This window comes from Alternaria dauci, chromosome 8, assembly GCF_042100115.1.
Source record: "Alternaria dauci strain A2016 chromosome 8, whole genome shotgun sequence".
NCBI classification, from domain to species: Eukaryota; Fungi; Ascomycota; class Dothideomycetes; order Pleosporales; family Pleosporaceae; genus Alternaria; species Alternaria dauci.
The window spans coordinates 2,148,202-2,162,764 of NC_091279.1; the positions used below are offsets into that span (position 1 = coordinate 2,148,202).

Here is a 14,563-nt window from a genome sequence, read left to right on the forward strand (position 1 = left end):
AGTCTATAAGATGGACTATCGTGATGGCGGATTGTATTCTAGATCCAGGTGCAGCTTGCTTCTCTACTCTTCGCAACGATGAAGTTCCTTCAGTCCATTGGCACTTGTGTGCTCGCACTCTCTTCCCTCGTCAGCGCAGCAAGCTTCAGCAACCCGCTCAAGCAGAGAGATGGCTCAGACCCTCACATTGCGTGGAGCGGAGGCTACTACTACATGATGACTACGACATGGACGAACTTGTCAATCACCAGGGCGAAGACACTGGGAGGCTTGAAGACAGGCGAGACAAAAGTGGTCTGGACCGACTCGAATCCGGACAGATGCTGCAACATGTGGGCACCTGAACTGCACTACATCGATGGTCTTTGGTACATCTACTACACCGCCGGTCGCAATGGCGTCGACAACCTGGACCTTCAGCGTCCTTACGTGCTCAAGGGTATGACAATTCGACAACGACATGAAGCGTCAACTGACAAAGTTACAGGTACTGCGGACCCCTTCGGCAAATACACTTACCTCTCCCAGCTCACAAACGTATGGGGTATCGACGGCTCTATCGTACGTTTCAACAGCTGGGGCAACTACTTCACCTGGTCTTGCATGTCTGGCAACCTCCAATCACTCTGCATCGCACCCATGACCTCGCCTGGCAAGCTCGGCGCAACCAAGATCCTCTCTACACCTACTGAGTCTTGGGAACGAAACGGCAGCCCTGTTCAAGAAGGCCCAGTCGCCATGTACCACGGCGGCAAGACCTACATCGCTTATTCGGCCAGTTTCTGCTGGACACCCAACTACAGCTTGGGCTTGCTCACCTGGAATGGATCGGGTGACCCAGCGCTCGCCGCCAGCTGGAAGAAGAGCAGCGGACCAGTTTTCACCAATGCTAATGGCAACTACGGTCCCGGTCACAATGCGTATGTTGAAGAACTGACCCCACAAGTCATGAGATGCTAACAAATATGTAGATTCTTTACCAGCCCTGATGGCAAGGAGATCTGGAATGTGTACCACGCTACTGCTATCACGACCGGAGCTTGCGACGGTAACAGGTACACCATGGCGCAGAAGGTCAACTGGAACGCTGACGGCACTCCTAACTTTGGAACCCCAGTGAGGCCAGGTGCCACCATTGCCGGACCCTCCGGCGAGTAAACTCGCAGGCTGTCAGCAATGGCTGGTAGATCGGTTCCGGTTCTTCATGTACATATTACGTTGTAGACACTTTTCGAGCCGCGCAGCTCCGATCCAGGTTGGGCTGATCGTATGACAGCTGGTGCTGAGCCGATTAGTTCTGCGAGATGATGAATTGCATTCCCAGTTATTTCGAATATTTGATCTTTGGTGCTAGTGATGTGAACTTCCTGTGACTGTAAGCTGACTGAAACTCTCGCACCACCACAACGCTTTTGACAGCAGGTCAATATTCAGCGTCCGAGTCAGCAGCCGGGCCCAGACAATTGATTGCGCCCCGATAAGCAATCCGGACCGGAGCCGCAAGCGCACGGGCCGGCGATTCGGTGGTCGCCGAGAAGTGCACGGCGCTGCACCCGGAGGATGTGAGATGGTACAGCAACGCCGTTGTAGATATTGAGAGGAAGGTGCATCGCTGAAAGCGTGCACAAAATGGCAACTGATGAAGTTCCAGTGTTGTGATGAGCACTGAGGAGTGACCTGAGATGACGTTGATGGAAGATACACGAGTCATACAGCTGCAAGGTCCCGTGCTTAGCGTTTCCGCGTCAACAGGCGTCAGCTGCACCCCGGATCTCCACTTCTAGCCACCTGCTGCCTACATCGCCGCCTCCTCCTTTGACTCCTTCTTTCCATCATCACCTCATCTCGGTGTTCAGCTGGCTGGCATCATACAGAATCTCACCGTCTCGTCTTCCTGCCCACTCCAATCAAGCTTGCTCAGCTTTCCAGCATGGCTGAAAAGGCGCCACTGCTCGCATCCGACGCGTCCGCCACCGTACCGTCAGGCCACGTGCAACGCTACTCCAAACGTCACGCGTTGGGAAGGGTGTTTGCTATCGCTGCGACCGCTTCAATTATACTCTACGGTCTTCCGCAGTGTTCGTATATCACTCTATAAACCATATGTTACCGCTAATCCGTATACAGTGGACGATGAGCCCACTGGCAACTACCCAGAGGAGAGCGAGCTATGCTTGACTCCAGCCTGTGTGCATGCGGCTTCTGAAGTTCTTTACAATCTCTCGCCTCAGTACAAAGAGCTCGACCCGTGCGACAACTTCGAGGAGCTTGTGTGTGGCGGATGGAGGGAGCGTCATGATCTGCGAGCCGACCAGGGCGATGCCTTCACCGGAACTATAATGTCCGAAAACTCGCAGATGCTGCTTCGTCATATTCTCGAGGCACCATACCCAAAGGATTCCGAGGTAAGTCTGTTTTTGGTTGATGCACCAAATGGAACTAACATCATATAGCATTCGTACTTCTCGCCCATGCAGCTCATGTCTGTTGCCAAGACCGCAGATGAGGTCAACTTTGATAAGATGAAAGCTGCATATGATGCTTGTCTCAACGAAGACAAGATCAAGAGCATCGGTGCTGAGCCTCTTAAGCATGTACTCGATGAGATCAGAAAAATGTACCCCGCTACGACCTCAGACTCACACTCAATCAAAGACGCCATTCTCCTTCTCGCGAAGTACGGCGTCACTGGACTCGTCGCAGCTGGAACTGGTGCCGACGAAACCAACCCAGACACTGTTGTCGTGTCCGTTAGCGCCCCCTGGAGCTTCGGACTACCCTCAAAAGAGCGTTACGAAGATGAAAAGCTTGTTGAAAAGTACCGTGGTGTGACTGTTGAAGTACTGAGCGCTCTGTACCCGGACCAAGACAAGGCCGTGTATGAAGGTATCATTGAACTTGAGAAGAAGCTTGCGGCTGCATCTCCCAGCGAAGAAGACCGTGAAGATGTCACGAAGTACTACAACCCCATGTCTATCGATGAAGCGGCTGCGATTGCTCCCGAAATCGAACTGAAAGCGCTTCTTGAAGACCAGGCGCCACACGGTACCGACATCAAGCGTGTCATTGTTATGACCCCGCATTACCTGAAGGACTTATCAGCAATCCTCGCAGCTACGCCCAAGGATGTCCTCCAGAGCTACTTCGTCTGGAAGGCGGTTCAATCTTTCTCTTCTTACATCGATGCGGATGCTGTCAAGCCTTACCGCCGCTTTGTCAACGTGCTCTCCGGCAAGGACCCCGACTCTGCTCCTGAACGCTGGCGCACATGTGTCAGCCACGTAGACAGTGGCTTAGGGTGGATCTTGAGCCGCTTCTTCGTCGAGAAGGCCTTTTCGGCTGACGCAAAGAAGTTCGGTGACACCATCATCACAGACATCAAGACCGAGTTTGCCAAGAAGCTGAATGCCGCGGAATGGATGGACAAGGATACCACAAAGAAGGCCGTCGAGAAGGTGCACAACATTGTTCAGAAAATTGGATATCCCACAAAGAGCCCGGACATTATGGACCCGCCTACGCTTGAGGAATACTATGAGACAGTCAACGTGTCATCAGATGCTTTCTTCGCCAACGCGCTTGCGATGCGCCGCTTTGCTGTCAAAGAGGAGTGGTCTGCGCTTGGAAAGCCTGTTGATCGCGACCAGTGGGACATGACTGTTCCAACAGTCAACGCGTACTACAACCCTCCCGGTAACGAGATCGTCTTCCCTGCTGGCATCATGCAATTCCCGGTTTTCGATGTCAATGTACCCGCTTACATGTCATACGGCGCTTTTGGCGCTGTTGCCGGCCACGAGCTCAGCCACGCTTTCGACAGCACCGGGCGCCATTACGACCAGAACGGCAACTACACTGACTGGTGGTCCAAGGAAACTGTGGATGCCTTCAAGCACAAGGTCGAATGCTTTGTTGAACAATACTCAAACTTCACCATCCCTGGACCTGACGATAAGCCCCTGCACGTCAACGGTCGTCTTACCCTCGGTGAGAACATTGCTGACGCTGGTGGTCTATCCGCATCATTCCAGGCTTGGAAGCGTCGCTCAGCTGAGACACCAAACAAGAACTTGCCCGGCTTGGACCACTTCTCTCAAGAGCAGATGTTCTTTGTTAGCTACAGCAACTGGTGGTGCGGCAAGACTCGCAAGGATACTGCGATCAACCGCATCTACACCGACCCACATGCGCCTAAGTGGGCACGTATTCTGGGCACTATGGCAAACTCGAAGGAATTCAGGGAGAGCTTCCAGTGCAAGGTCAAGGAGCCCACTTGTCAGCTCTGGTAATTGGTTGCTGTTTAGGGTTGTACTAGTTAGTGCATGCCATCATATCTTCACCATGTACCACAAATTGTCGTTTGATAAGATTCGTAGGATAGAATCTCGAACCATGTATAGCATTATTGGGGCTCAGTAATTTAATCTCAGACATGCAGTATCAACTCATACCTGCCTGGCTTGAACGTTATTCTTGTTCCCTTCCTCCGTACCTCGTACTTGCCCTCACCAAGTCTTGTGATATCGACGGTGTTGTCCGCACTAGGAAGCAGCAGATGACATGTCGTGCTCGTGGGCACAGTAAGCCACATATTCACTCTTTCGCTGCCACCTACACTTGTCTTTTCGTACTTGACCTCAATCTTGCCATACGGACAGTCCACACTCCCGTCCACCATCCCAAACTCACTTCCCAACGGCGGCTTAACCCTCCACGTCTTGTACGCCTCTGTCTCTGCCTTGACACCCAATACCCCCTCATAGAACCACTCGTATATCGTACCCAGCATATCATGACACTTGCTCCTACAGTTATCCTGCCAAAACTCATTCAATGTCGTTTCTCCCCTCCGGATGAAGCGCATATAACTTGGATGCTCTTCCTGCCGCGCCATCTCTAGGATAATGTCTGGGCGGTCCAGGTCAGACAGTGTATTGAACAGGTACTTCAAACCGATCTCGCCAGCTTGAATCCGGTTGCCGGCGGACGCGCAATCCGCTAGGAAGGCAGCTTGTACGTCGGCGATGTGGGAGTCGGGCACGAGGTCGAATTGGAGTGCAAAGGCTTGGGCGACCATGTTGCGATCGTGTTTCGAGGGGTCGTCGCGTGATGTGTAGAAGGCGTATGGATACTCTTTTTTATCGTTGACGAGAAGTCGCTCGTTGTACACGCGATATATGCGATCTGCCCAGTCGCGAAAGCGCGCTTCTGCTTCCGGCTTGTCAAGTTCGTGGGCCATGCGTTGGATGTTGCGCAGGCAGCGGTAGTAGATTGCTGTTTCGATGTTGGCCTGGTTGTTGCCAAAAGCGATATCGCGTCCCCAGTCACCTAGGCCGTGTTCGATGAGCCCGCCGTCTCGCTCTTTGGTCTTGATATACTCCATGTAGCGTACACATGGGTCGAACAATTTCTCAAAAACGTGCGTAGAGTCGTAGTAGAAGCGCAGTATCTCAGGAAGTAATGCGACAGCGCCTCCCCAGGTGATGGTGTCGTGTAGGGGACCGCACATGTATCTGATCTCGGGTGCCATGGTAGGGCAAAGACCGTTTGGCTCCTGCGCGTCGACGATGTCGTCGAGAATCTTGGAGTAGAGCGACTCCATGTCGCGAATGTATTGGGTAGCCGGTGCAAGGAGGTGCGTTACTTCGAGCCATCCAAACTTCTCTAGCTGAGGACAGTCGGTGTGGTAGCTGAAAAGATTGCTAACAAAAGACCAATAACACATGTCGATCAGCTGGTTGACATCTTCTTTGTCTGTCTTGACGTAGCCAAGACGACGTGCAGCGGACGATACGTGTCTGCTGACCAGCGAATGTACGACCGGTAGCCCTTGAGCTTCTTCGAGTGATACGCCTTCGACTTGTATGTATCGCGCACTCGTAAAGCAAAAGTCAGGCTCCCAGGTCTCCACTCCTGTGCCGGCCAAAGTGAATTTGCAGAAAACACCCGTCTCGAACTGCTTGAACAGGGGATCTGGCATAAGCACTTTGCCATCCTCGCCAATCGTCTCAGAGAACCGAATGATGACCTCCGAACCAGCTGGCCCGCTGACCTGGATCTTCACCATTGTCGTCATGTTCTGTCCAAAATCGAACATGACAACCCCAGGCTCTATTGTCTTCTTCGAACGTGGCTCGAACGTCTCGTGGAGCACTACGGGCGGCTGACTTTGATACTTCAACTTTCCTCTTGGACCCGTAACAGGCGTCGCAGACTTCCATTGTTCATCTTCCTGGAAGCCTGGCGCATCCCAGCCTGTCGGGTAGTTGCGGAAATCCTTGGTTTCAGAAGAGTAGATATTTGCTAGCGTGGTGGCACTCTTGCGAACGTTCCAGTCTGGTCCAGAAGTGATCGTCTCGCGACTGCCATCGTCATAGAAGAGGTGCAATTCCATGAAGAAGCAGAGCTCATTTCCGTAACGGACATATGTGTTGTCTTCGTAGCAGGGCCAGAAGAAACGGTCATCGCCTTGATCACCAGCGTAGAAGCCATTGCCGATATGTGCGCCGACCACGTTCTCCCCTTGTGTCAGTATGTTTGACAAGTCGTATGCAACGAACTGCACGGTGCGGTGGTAGTTAGTCCAGCCTGGATCTAGCACGTGGCCGTTCGCCGCCGCGGGATTGCCATTGCATACGAAGTTGTAATGGCCAAGACCTGACGCAAACGCGATAGCACGAGACGGTTTGCGGTCAAGACGTAGTGCTCTGCGCAGGTATAGCGGCTTGTCCCCATTATCGCCAATCCAGACGCCTTTCCATCGATTTGGCTCGTCTTCAAACCATGTACGGAAGATGAGACTCGTGTGCGGCATGTAAGTCTGGTTCATGCTGTAAGGCGGTAGTAGCCCAGACGATCGTGGGTATGCGGTGAAGAATTCGTTCATGTTGCTTGTCGTCGCCTGGCCATCTGAATCCCATACCGTGACTCTCCAGTAATGGAAAGTCGCTGAGTGAAACCCTTCCTCGGGGGCACATAGCACGTTCCGTTGCCTATCGCCTTCCACTCTACCAGAGTCCCATAACAGTGTCTCAAATGACTGCTGAGTCGTAACCTCAACGCGATACGCTTTTTGCTGACTATCCTCGCGGTCTGAATGCAGAACCCAGAAGAAGCGGATCTTGTTCGTGTCGATACCAAGGACTTCGTGAAAAGCATGTATGCCGCATCGTGTGATTTCTAGGGCCATGTCGATTGATGGTAAAAAGGGGACAGCTTCGTGCGGTCTTAGCCTGCTCCGCGTGAGCGAAATAAATCAAGTGCCGAAATGGAGTATCGGGAAGGTGGAGATTTGGTGGCTTTCATGGTAAAGGGATCCAACTTATCATTTACAGCTTCGATTCGTCAGTCAGATTATACGTCGTAACAAGATCGTCGTGAGGCTCGGGTGAACTCGTTGCGACTTCGAGCAAACACAGCCTGGCCGATCTGTCATGACCGTTGCACTAAATCGGGATCCGAAGTGGTGCCGAGGTGGAGGTCGCGCAATCGGCCTGTAAGATGTGTGCCGAAGCGGCTGCCGAGACGAACGCGGGGACGCCACTAAGATGCATCGCTGCTTGGCCTGCACCTCGATCCCGACCCCAGACTTCTAGAGCAGACCCTTGCTGTTCATCGCAATCTTTTCGTGCGGATTAGACCAAAGATGTGCATGACAAGCTTCTCAGTTCCTAGCAAATAGTCTCCCTGATACGTGGGTAACGACATGCATGTGTCAGCCAATGCTGGACTCGGAGGAGTAGAGTCCGACATAGCAATGGAGATAACTTGGGACAGTGCTCGTCGTTGACACATAAAGCGCTGCTTCGTATGAGGACAGATCCACTTCTCCACAGTAACCGACATTGTTACTCAAAATGGGTCTCGCAGTTACTGTCTTCTCCGCTATCTTCCTAGCGACCGGGGGTAAAACATCTAGGTGGCAAGTCGCAGGCTACTGAAATCAGTAACTAACCTGAACCTAGGTTTCCTCTTCGGTTACGACTCTGGCATCATCACCTCGACCATCGCGCTCGACACCTTCAAGGAGTACTTCAACGATCCTACGGACGATGTCGTTGGTGGCATTGTGTCTGCATTTCAAGGTGGCGCAATTGCGGGAACCATCTTCAACATGTTGTTTGCGGACATGCTAGGCCGTCGCTGGACCATCTTCGTGGGATCTGTCATCTCTATATTGGGCAGTTCCCTGCAAGCAGGGGCTGTCAACATGGCCATGCTTATCATCGGTCGATTTATCGGCGGAGTAGCAGTCGGCCAGCTCACTTCGACCATTCCTATGTATGCCGGTGAGCTTTCGGAGGCGAAGTATCGTGGCACTCTTTCGGGACTCCTGCAGTGGATGTTGAGCTGGGGCTTCTTTGTCGCTCAATGGCTCGGATATGGCTGCTCCTTCAACAGCACCCAATTTTCATGTAAGTCAACATGTACACGAAGTACTGCTTGCCCTAACACATGTCAGGGCGCTTTCCACTTGCATTCCAGAACGTCCCCGGCCTCGTCCTGCTGGCTGGCATCTTCTTCCTTCAAGAATCACCCCGATGGCTGATGGAGAAAGATCGCCATGAGGATGCCATGGCCTCTCTCAACAAGCTCCGAAAAGGCCACGACGCGGAGACTATCGACCTCGAGTTTCGGGAGATCCGCGACGTCATCATTGCAGACCGCGCTCTGGGTAACATTGGCTGGACCTCGATCATCACCAAGACCTCATGGCGTAAGCGCCTCTTGCTCGGTTGCGGTGTGCAAGCTTTTGGACCTCTATCCGGAATCAACGTCATAAACTACTATGGCCCGCGCATATACGACATCCTTGGAATATCGACACAAGAGTCGCTCATGATCATCGGTATCAGCGGTGCACTTTCTATCGTCTGGTGCACCATCGGACTTGCGCTAGTCGACAAGGTTGGACGTATAAAGCCCCTTCTCATATCGGCTGCGGGTCTAGCAACTGCCCTGCTCATCAACGCAGTACAAGGACAGTACTTTGATCCCAACAATGGCCCACAGTTGCGCAGTATGGTCGCCATGAACTTCCTCTTCTCATTCTTCTATACACCACTCGGCATCATATCCTGGGTTTACCCTGCAGAGATCTTCCCTATCGAGTGCCGCGCGCTTGGTAACGCCATTACGACATTCACAAACTGGGTTGTGAACCTCATCTTCGCTCAATTTTCTCCGCAAGCATTGAGCTCGATCGAGTTCAAGTACTTCTACGTCTTCTTCTGCTTCAATATCATCGCCTTTCTGTGCTATTGGTTCTTCTACCCAGAGACCAAGGGTAAGACTCTGGAGCAGATGGACGAACTCTTCGGTGACCAACTGGTGCCGCATGCACTGCAAGATCCAGCAGCGGCATCCGCGGCTATGGAGAAGGAGGAGAAGCTACATGCGGAAGTAGCTTGATTATGGTTCGGTTCGGTTCGTCGCGCTGCGGTGCGATGTGGTGTGTCGCAACGTATGACTGGAGGTTCTGTGGAGGAGCTTATGTCTTAATGGATTGTACCTGCATAAACATGGTCTATCTACAACAACGCGTTCTTTGATAGCTCAGTGAATACCTTCTAAGTGAGCCAAGGTGCCACGTACAAACTGGAATTACCTGAGTTCCTCTAGCGCAACACAGATGGTATGTCGCATATTAGAGAGAGGCGACTGCGCAGTGGCACAGGAGAAGACGTCGAACGGAGTCACCGAAGCCATTCACTGTATGTTTCTTCATAATTGAATTGGCGGCAGGAGGCGGAGAAGAGATGCTGCGCGCCGTGTTGAAAACGCCGCGAGGTGTGCGGGTGAACGCGACGAAGCCGAAGCTCGGAATCATTGACGTCGCGATCCGAGCTAGCGCCCAAAAGGGGAAAGGCGCCCCTTAACTTCCAGAGACGCCCGGGAAAGTGCACCAATTCACCCACTCTTTCGACCCTGACGGGGCCTGTTTTCACGATTCGAGCCACCAGGGACTTTTCGATGTCCATGAATATCTGTAAGGCTTCTTCTTGCAGCAGGAACGCAGGGCGATGTACCGAGGCAATTTACGCTCGTAAACTCTGAACAGTTATCTGAAGCAGAACCATGAGGATTTATGCTAGAAGCGCCTAGCGACTCCATGATCGGGCAACAGCTGGCGCAGCGGACCCAGGCGAAAATTCTGACGAAGGCACTGTGGTGTCAAAATACATCTACAGATGCCACCTATGTGATAACGACGAAAACCAACTGTCGCCGACCTTCTCACGTACCTCCACGATACTGTTAGGCGAATGCCAGCGCGCACACTCAAACTGCCACAATGAGGGTTCAAGACTTTCGTTCAGCGAACATAGAAGAGTACCTATCTTGCAGAAGTGTACCACGCCGCATACTAAAGAAGCGTCTCGCGGCAAGACCGCTCGTTCCTCAAACATACAGTACCGGAAGTTTTCTTCTTACATGGCTTCGTCGCTCCGCAGATGATTGCTTTGTTGAGGCCGCTGAACAGACTGCAGCAAATGGCAGCATAGCCCCTTGAGGCGTACCAAAGCACTTTGCAAGCTCTCGCCTGCTTCTCAACTCAATGTGGGATCTAGGTATGTCTGGTTCTTGGGCTCGTGCGCGTAACACAGACCTTGGTGAACTGATCGCCTCTGTAGGAAACTCGTAGTACGAGCTATGAAGTGGAAAGAACGGGCCTTGCATATAAAAATTCCCGCCACATCTAGTAGAGTGAACCTGAATGGGGGTTCCACGGCTCTTGGCTGAGAGTCTCCGCTTCTTACATAAACCCTTCCTTTCCTACGTTTTCATACCAGCCTCACGAGAAACACGCAACTGACATACCCGGATACCTTGAATAGTTGATCAAACTCCCGAGTCTAAGCTTTCCAACCGCCATCATCCCTACAGCCTTTCCAGCAAACTAAAAAGAAAGGCTCTCAGTGACTATCAAGCGTTGGAGGCTCATACCAGATTGCAGCCACCGATCGATCTTTGAACGACTGGACCGCATCGCCAAGACTATAGAGGACATGGCAGCTGGCTCTCGCCGCCACAAACGCCAGGATGAAGCACCTGACTACCGCGACTCCGATCTTCAAGCGGACGTTAGGGACCTAGATTTCGACAACATCAATATTCCAGAACAAGACGTAGGTCCTGGCCCTGTTACACGTTCGCGTATGCAGACAGCTGCTGAAGCCCAGACAGAAGCCGTTACACAACAGGTCAACCGAGAACAAGTTCAACAATCGGATAGTGAATCTGCGTCGGACAAGCTGTTTCCTATTGACACCAACCCTATCATCCACATGGAGAGCGTATCGCCAGGCCCTAATGCGATCACGGCACTTCGAAAGCATGTTCCAGCAACCCTCCTCGCCAAGTTGCCCCCTTTGAGCGAGTTGGAGTTCTCAAGACATAGTCAGCCAGTGGCTATAGCGAACATTCGCCTATTGCTTGGTACCTTTACGGACAAATCCCCAACGACATGGGGAAACCCAGTATATGCATACCTGCGTCCAAATCCGAATCTCTCGAGAGGGCCTCAATTCATGATGGAGGGGGATGAAGAGTACGCACGTGGACATAATACATTGAAGATAAAATGGGATGACGGTCTGCTTAAAAAGAGGATTGCACTGATACGTCCCTTCAAACAAGCCACCACGTATGGCGAATTGTACGCTGGAGTGAAATACTACTTCCTACTAGCAGTAGAGGCAAGAGTGGAAGACTTCCGCCACGACTTCATCCCAGTGAATGAGACTTTGGTACAGCAGTTGACCAGCTTGTGTCAGCACTATGATTCAGATCAGTCAACATCTGAATCTTCCGATTGGGGGTATAGCGATGAATCGAAGACATCTGCAAACCGCCCAAAGAAACGTGATCACCGGCGTCCACCAGGCTATGCGGAGCGACCCGGTGTAGCAAGGGTACGATCAGATCAGAAAGGAACAGACGAAACATCGGATCTCGACTCCGCCGAGAACGGAAACGAAGGTAATGATCTGGGATTACACCCGCGTGAAGATAATGCGAACGAATCGCGAAAGTCCCAGCCACACACGGATTCCGATGATACTAACACTGCAGACTCCTCCAGTAATGATGACGAAGGAGATGACCACGTTCAGACGGCATTCAAATATCACGTTCGGGATAACTCATCGCCACTGTCATCTCATTTCCAGTGCTATCCAGATGCTAGTCGCAGGCCAAGCGTTCCGTCCGCGAACATGTTATTAGCCTTGGAAGTTTTATCTGAAGAGGTGGCAATGTACAAAGATGATGTGGCTGACAAATCGCAGTTGGCTGATCGACTTGGGTCGAGTGAAGACCACCAATTTGCGATCAGTGGAATTGATCGAGCTTCGAGAGGGCTCATGCCTCAAGATGTCGTGGAGAAGGAGAGGGATCGTGTCTCAACATATGATTTTCATCCCTTTCACAGGGGTTCAAGCGAAATCGGTTCTTCTGTTCTTCATCAACACTTATCGGAGACCAAGCAAGAACATACGAAGATGACGGGCCGTGCATTATCCGAGCCCATGCCTGTCAAATACCACCATACGGGACATTGGGAAAGGCTGCGAGGTTCAACGTCGTCTTCTCAACGAGCTCTCAAAGGTCGCAAGGAGTATCGTGTATCCAAGCAAGCATTGCAGTCTCCGAATCCATTCGTCAAACGCCGCCCAAGTTCGACGTACAATGATCTCATCTCGCCCGCTCTACTTCGGGAGCAAAGTAGGGTTATCACTGGTCGTATCGAAAAGGAGTTTCAAGCCATCAAGAGCGGCATAGATCGAATGAAACGATTACAGTCGCTTTACGCCAGCATTGGTGCGGAGAGTGCGGGGAGTGCAGAGAAGGAGTCTCGTGAGAACAGTGAGGAGGACACCGGAGATAGTGGCAACCCACCTTCTCCAAGTGCATCTACGTAGAGGCTATGGTGGCGGTACGAAGAGAGACATTCCAAGTGAACATGGCAGCAGAACGATGCTGGAGACGGCTAGATAATGAATGCGAGATTTGAGGTATGAAGTATTCATGAACATCATATCACACCTACATCTCTATCATCCGTACGATAATTGCATGACAATACGATCATGTGCTGATGGTCTTCAGATCTTGGGCGCTTTGTTCCGTCCTTTCTTCTTCACCACCGTTATCCTTAGCGCGTCTAAATCAAGCGTTTGCTACTCTTCGGTCACGCTCACGTGCACCCCGTTAGGGTAAACAAAGCGCACGCGATATCAAAACGCGACCGTGACCAACCAGGCATCCCACACAATCTTGTCGTAGTTCTCCGGCACCCTAGTTTGACACGGGTCTATCGCATCGCGCTACAAGGCTCTGTCATTCAAGTCCGAAGTACTATCACCAAAACACCGCGGCACAGTAACCGATCCATCAGAAGTCTCTACCATGACTGTCGCTACCGAAAACCTTGCCCACCTTCGAAAACAGCTGGGCATCCAAGGCCAAGCCCTGCTTGACTATGCGCCATACTCAAAGATTGAATATGCATCTCAGACATATGACCTGCGCGCCGTTTCTTTTAAGCTTCTGTTTGGTCACAATACCGACAAGTATACCAAAAAGCCACAAGATGTCTGGATACTACTATATCCACCAACCAAGGAGGGTGGACATGCGGAGGTGCAGTTCCACTCATTGGATTCAGACACGCAGCACTTCACCAAGCACGACGACAGTAACATCAGCGCTACGATGACCACGATTGCTAATGCCTTCAAGACCCCAAAGAAAGGTTCGAAGGGCAAACATGTAGCACTGGCGAAGTATTACTTTCTTAACGCCATCGCAACAAGGTCGACACAGATGGGACGTCAAGACGAGCTATCAATACCAATACCCATCACGCGTAGCTTTGTCGACGGACTGAAAGTTGCTTGCCGCGAGTTTGAGGAGGAGGCAAAGGCTCATCGGTCAGACACGTTGTCGCGATCCCAATCAGCAACTCTTGTGAACGATAACGATAGCGTTCTTAGTGACACCCCAGAGGATGTTTCCGAGCGCGCTGAGCCGATTACTCCTGCAGTGGTACCCGCTTCTGTAAGTCAGCATGCTAACGCGCCCATACAAAACAACTGACCTCAATAGACCCATGGCGGTTCAAACACACAATTGATAGAGAATCTTATCAAGCTTCAAGAAGAAGAAGACAGGATCCACCGATTTATTAACGAGAGAGCGACAGAGATAGCGGCATTGGAGGCTGCCCGTGAAGAGATAGAGGGAGAATTCCGACTGCTAGCAGAGCGGAGTCGGATGAGTGAAGAGGAGATGGTTAAGATTACCGCTCGCCGGGAACACTTGTTGAAGGGCATGACTGCCACGGAAGTGTTCAAGCTTGGCAGAGAGATGGCGAACAAGCGCTGAGAGCTGGCTCAGGTATTGGGAAGATACGCGATGAGGATGTTTCGAGATCTTGGTGAGAGTTTGATGTTATGCGCTCCGTACAGTACGAAGAAGCTCGTTGATATTGGACTGTAAGACACCTTGCATGATTAAAGCTGGTTCTACTCAGGTATCGCTTTGGGGTTACGACTCAGAC

At 51.7% G+C, this 14,563-nt stretch overlaps 5 protein-coding genes across 5 annotated transcripts; 4 read left to right on the plus strand and 1 right to left on the minus strand.

Moving 5' to 3' along the window:
• Positions 1-78: 78 nt before the first annotated feature.
• On the plus strand, positions 79-1,158 carry ACET3X_008651 (uncharacterized protein; the record flags this gene model as incomplete). The annotated part of the gene is made up of 3 exons (XM_069454847.1): positions 79-439; positions 488-920; positions 972-1,158. The coding sequence occupies 3 exons, from the start codon at positions 79-81 to the stop codon at positions 1,156-1,158; spliced, it is 981 nt and encodes a 326-aa protein (XP_069304253.1).
• Positions 1,159-1,930: 772 nt separating this feature from the next.
• Positions 1,931-4,289, plus strand: ACET3X_008652 (uncharacterized protein; the record flags this gene model as incomplete). The annotated part of the gene is made up of 3 exons (XM_069454848.1): positions 1,931-2,078; positions 2,128-2,405; positions 2,454-4,289. 3 exons carry the CDS (start codon positions 1,931-1,933, stop codon positions 4,287-4,289), a joined length of 2,262 nt encoding a protein of 753 aa, XP_069304254.1.
• Positions 4,290-4,426: 137 nt separating this feature from the next.
• Positions 4,427-7,189, minus strand: ACET3X_008653 (uncharacterized protein; the record flags this gene model as incomplete). Its single annotated transcript, XM_069454850.1, has 1 exon — positions 4,427-7,189. The coding sequence occupies one exon, from the start codon at positions 7,187-7,189 to the stop codon at positions 4,427-4,429; it is 2,763 nt and encodes a 920-aa protein (XP_069304255.1).
• A 667-nt stretch (positions 7,190-7,856) lies between these two features.
• ACET3X_008654 (uncharacterized protein) lies at positions 7,857-9,411 on the plus strand (the record flags this gene model as incomplete). Its single annotated transcript, XM_069454851.1, has 3 exons — positions 7,857-7,905; positions 7,965-8,414; positions 8,462-9,411. The coding sequence occupies 3 exons, from the start codon at positions 7,857-7,859 to the stop codon at positions 9,409-9,411; spliced, it is 1,449 nt and encodes a 482-aa protein (XP_069304256.1).
• A 3,999-nt stretch (positions 9,412-13,410) lies between these two features.
• ACET3X_008655 (uncharacterized protein) lies at positions 13,411-14,388 on the plus strand (the record flags this gene model as incomplete). The annotated part of the gene is made up of 2 exons (XM_069454852.1): positions 13,411-14,061; positions 14,110-14,388. 2 exons carry the CDS (start codon positions 13,411-13,413, stop codon positions 14,386-14,388), a joined length of 930 nt encoding a protein of 309 aa, XP_069304257.1.
• Between the last annotated feature and the right edge of the window lie 175 nt (positions 14,389-14,563).